Source organism: Merops nubicus, unplaced genomic scaffold (genome assembly GCF_000691845.1).
Source record: "Merops nubicus isolate BGI_N331 unplaced genomic scaffold, ASM69184v1 scaffold8033, whole genome shotgun sequence".
NCBI classification, from domain to species: Eukaryota; Metazoa; Chordata; class Aves; order Coraciiformes; family Meropidae; genus Merops; species Merops nubicus.
In genome coordinates, this window is record NW_008600932.1 from 48,635 (window position 1) to 52,837 (window position 4,203).

The 4,203-nt window shown below is 52.7% G+C and overlaps 1 protein-coding gene across 1 annotated transcript in view; it reads left to right on the top strand.

Moving 5' to 3' along the window:
- Positions 1-3,472, top strand: part of LOC103770558 (obscurin-like) — a gene marked incomplete at its 5' end in the record, with an annotated part of 51,589 nt that extends 48,117 nt beyond the window's left edge. The window contains 6 exon segments of the mRNA XM_008937823.1: positions 58-67; positions 701-940; positions 1,575-1,798; positions 2,278-2,353; positions 3,009-3,158; positions 3,295-3,472. Coding sequence (XP_008936071.1) covers positions 58-67; positions 701-940; positions 1,575-1,798; positions 2,278-2,353; positions 3,009-3,158; positions 3,295-3,472 — 878 coding nt within the window.
- Between the last annotated feature and the right edge of the window lie 731 nt (positions 3,473-4,203).

A 4,203-nucleotide genomic window follows, 5' to 3' on the forward strand; every position in this document is an offset into this window, starting at 1 on the left:
AAATAATCACCCCGTCCGAGCCCTTCCCAACCTACCAGACCTACGCCTTCCAAACAGAGATCAAAAGGTAACGAATCCATCCCAGCACTCAGCCAGCCTGAGGGAGATGTCACGTGGTAGAAAAGTCACCTTTCTAAACGTGCTTCTCACCCAGTGTCACAGTGTTGTGTTGAAAACAACTCCACAGCAATACATATAAACCTGAGGTCATTGGCTGAGCAACCTTCATCTTTGGAAGGACTGCAGTGTGGATTTTCTGGGAGAGAAAAGGGGTCTGTGCTGGGCACCAGGACAAGCCCCTTAGTGTATTGTGAAGTGAGCCCAGGGCTACTAAAGGCTCCTCTTCTTGCTGTGTCAACTTTTACAGCTCTTGGGTTCAGACATAGGGTTGGGATTCTGCTTTCTCTGCCTAGAAGACAGGCACCAACTTCTCTTGCCAACAAGGGACATTGCTTGAGACAGAATGAGCCACCTCCTCTCTCTCCAAAGGAGTTGAGACCTCACTCCTGCAATTTAAAGTGACTGCACAATTTGGAGACAGAGGAGGATGTGGAAACTGTGACCACAGATGCAACAACACCACGTTGGGTACAGATGAAAAACACAGCATGGGATCCTGGTGGTGTGAAAGAGCAGAAGCTCCTGGCTCTCCCAGGAGCAGCAGAGCAGCTTAACTTGCCTCTGTGTTCCTTTGTACCAGGGGACGTTTCAGCATCGTCCGACAGTGCAGGGAAAAAGTAAGTGGCAAGACCTTAGCTGCTAAAATCATCCCTTACTGGCAAGAGGACAAGCAGGCCGTGCTCCTGGAGTACCAAGTGCTGAGGAAGCTTCATCACACCAACATAGCCCAGCTGAAGGGAGCCTACGTCAGCCCACGGCACCTGGTGCTGATCCAGGAGATGTGTGTGGGACCAGAGCTGCTCCACTCCTTGGCGTTACGGTAGGGACGGGCAGAGGGAAGGGTTTGCCAGGGGGGTGGGAGGCAAAACACCTTCTGGTCTCCCCTGGCAAACTGGATCATCTCTTCTCAGCTGCTCTGTTGTGCTGTCACTGCGTGTGAGATTTGTGAGGCGTTTGTCCTGCAACTTCTTGTGACACAAATAATTCAGTTCCTTGCAAGGTTGGTGTAGGGGACGACTCGGGGCCACCCAGTGGAAATGTTGGGAGCAGTTTGCAGTAGTTGATAGTCAACCCCCCTCCCATAACATGGAGGTAACTGTGTCTCAGACTCATTTCTCCTTCACGTTGTTTCTCACAATGGCAGAAAATGGATCAGAGGAAATCCTCTGACTAGAGGAGAGGGAAAGGTGGGCATCAGATCTTCATTCTGACTTCTGCACAAGCCCTGCTTTAACTGATGTGCAGCCCCACAACCTCCTGAACCTCCTGGATCTGTAAACCTCCCTCACAGCATGGACCAGCTTCTCCATATACAACAGATCTGCTAATGAATAGAGTTGTTTCTACTTGACTCCCAAGGGATTGGACATCCAGGGAGGATGATAGTGGGTGTAGAAGTGCTCTTGGGCATGCAGATAGGTCACCTCTGGTTTCTACCCCTTTCCTTCCACCAGGACATCCTACTCAGAGGTGGAGGTCCGAGATTACCTGTGGCAGATCCTCAGTGCCACGGAGTATCTCCACGCACACGACATCCTGCACTTGGACCTCAGGTCTGAAAACATGATCATCACTGAGCCCAACCTGCTCAAACTCCTGGATTTTGGCAACGCGCAGTTCTACTCACCAGACAAAGTTATTACCATGGACAAGTGCATGGACTATGTGGAAACCATGGGTGAGTACAGGGTTCAGTCACAGCCCCCTTGGCCTTGTATGCAATCTGGGGTAGACAGCAAGGCAGACAAAGCCATTGGTCAAGGCAGACAAAGCCATTGGTCAAGGCAGCAGTGGGCCCCAGCAAGCAAAGCCTCCCAGGTGCTGCCCACCAGGAACAGGTTGAGTTTGCAGGAGCAGCTACTGGTGACAGCCACTTGCAGACCACAGAGGACAAAGCCAGGGGACGTGGTCAACACCCCTCTGACTGGTGTCCACATGTCCAGAGCTCAGGGGTACAGTATTGCCACCACTTGGCCTGATGTTCTCAAGGTTTCTTTGTAATCATCACCCACGAGGGTGTCTTACCTCAGCCAGCTCCCTTGTACTAAAAGATTTTTCTTCTTCACTCTTGGGAAGGCAGCAAGAAGCACCCACTGCTTTTGGGTTGGTCTGAGGGCATTGGAGGGGAGGGTGGCTCACACCAGTTTGCTTTTCTAGCCCCAGAACTGCTGACAGAACAAGGAGCCCTCCCACAGACTGATATCTGGTCCGTTGGGATCACAGCCTTCATCATGTAAGTCCCTCCCTCCTTCCCTGCCCTACGGGTGGCTTTGGAAGAGTCAGCAGCCTGGGGAGATGCCCTGACTCAGAGAGTTAACCCCCCTTGTGCCCCTCTCCTTGGCAATGCCACAGAAGGCTGTGTGATGGTGGTATGGAGCTGGCTGCACCACGCCAGGATGCCCAGTCCCAGAGATGCCTCCATGGTTCACATCACAGCAGCTGCTGGTGTTTCTCACTCAGCCTCGTCTGAAAAGCCCCAGCTTTGCCAAGAAAATTCAAATTACACCAAGTGTCAAGCAGCCAAAGTCAGGAAAGCTGCTGAAGAACAGTGGTGTTTGAGGTTTTACTTTCCCATTTGATATTTGCTGTAACCCTCCTCTCGCTGCCAGATGAAAATTCCTGGGAGAAGGGGAAACTTCCAGAATCATAGAGTCATAGAATGGTTTGGGTTGGAAAACACCTTTCAAGGTCATCTAGTCCAACCTGAGTAGTGAGCAGGGACATCTGCAACTCGAGCAGGATGCTCAGAGCCCCGTCAAGCCTGGAATGGTCCCAGGGATGGGGCTTCTACCACCTCTCTGGGCAACGCTCCTCCCCACCCTCAGCATTACTTTTGTTTCCTTTAATGATGCCCTTCATGCCAATCAGTTCTCTGTTTTGGGGGGCAGGTTGAGTGCCAGCTACCCCCTCAGCTCCGACGTAGCCTGCGAGTTCCTGAGGATGAGCAGGAAGGGGAAGGTGAAGCTGGCGCGGTGCTACGCGGGTCTCTCGGGGGGAGCAGTGTCCTTCCTCCAGAGCACCCTGTGTGCAAACCCCTGGTAAGATGGTCCCAGCTCTCCCAACAGCACAGTCAGGGCAGATCCTGCCTGTTGCTCCTTCTTTCTCTCCGTTTGCAAGGAGCCTCCTCACCCAGCACAGATCCCTGACTGACCTTCTCACCTTGGCCTGTCCTAGGGGAAGACCATCAGCCTCCGAGTGCCTTCAGAGCCCGTGGCTCCAGGAGACAGGTCTGGACAACAGGCAGCAAGCACTGGTGACCTTCCCCACCACCAAACTGAGGAATTTCCTCACTGAACGGGAGAAGAAGAGGGGCCTGCTGTGCTCCAAGTATGGCCTCATGATTGCACAGTGATGTGGGTGCAGAGACAGACCTGGACCTTCTCCCTCTCCCCTTCTGCACGGAGTGTTTGGTACCAGACAGTCCTGCCAAGTTGCTGTGCATCAGCTGAGCTGGGGGAACTGCTCTCTGTGAGTGTGATTTAGGGTAAATGAGCAAATTCATCCATACGTGGGCACTGTCACAAGGTGAGGACAGAAATATGGACTGCTGACCAGTGGTAACTTGACAGCGTGTCTCTCACTTGGCTGCACGCTCCCTGGAATAACCAGAGGAGATCTCTGAACAGGACGAGCTACCAACCCCAAGCAGCTTTGCAAACTCTTCCCTGGTCAGAAAGACTCCACAGGTACCAATGCTGGGCACTGACTTCTGCCCCTGGCCCCAGGACCTGGAAACCAGACGTGTTTGATGCTGGGGTGAGAAGGGCAGTAACAAGGTCTGAGCAACTGGTGGGTTTCTCACCTGCCTCCAGTCCAAAATAATTCAGTGACCAGTTATGAAGGGAAAACAGCAAAGAGTGAAGCACTTTGAGGGGCTACTATTAGACAGCTGTGTGTCTTCAGGCTTTGGATGTAGAGGCCCAACTAGATAAGGCCCTGAGCAACCTGGCCTGAGTCAATAGATGAGCTTTTTTTTGAGGAGAAGCTTGTTCTGGACATGAAGCTCCCTCCCAGGCTGACCTGGGATCTTATGGCCTTGCCAAGTGCCAGACACGAGGCTGGAGTGGTGGCACTCTGCTAGCA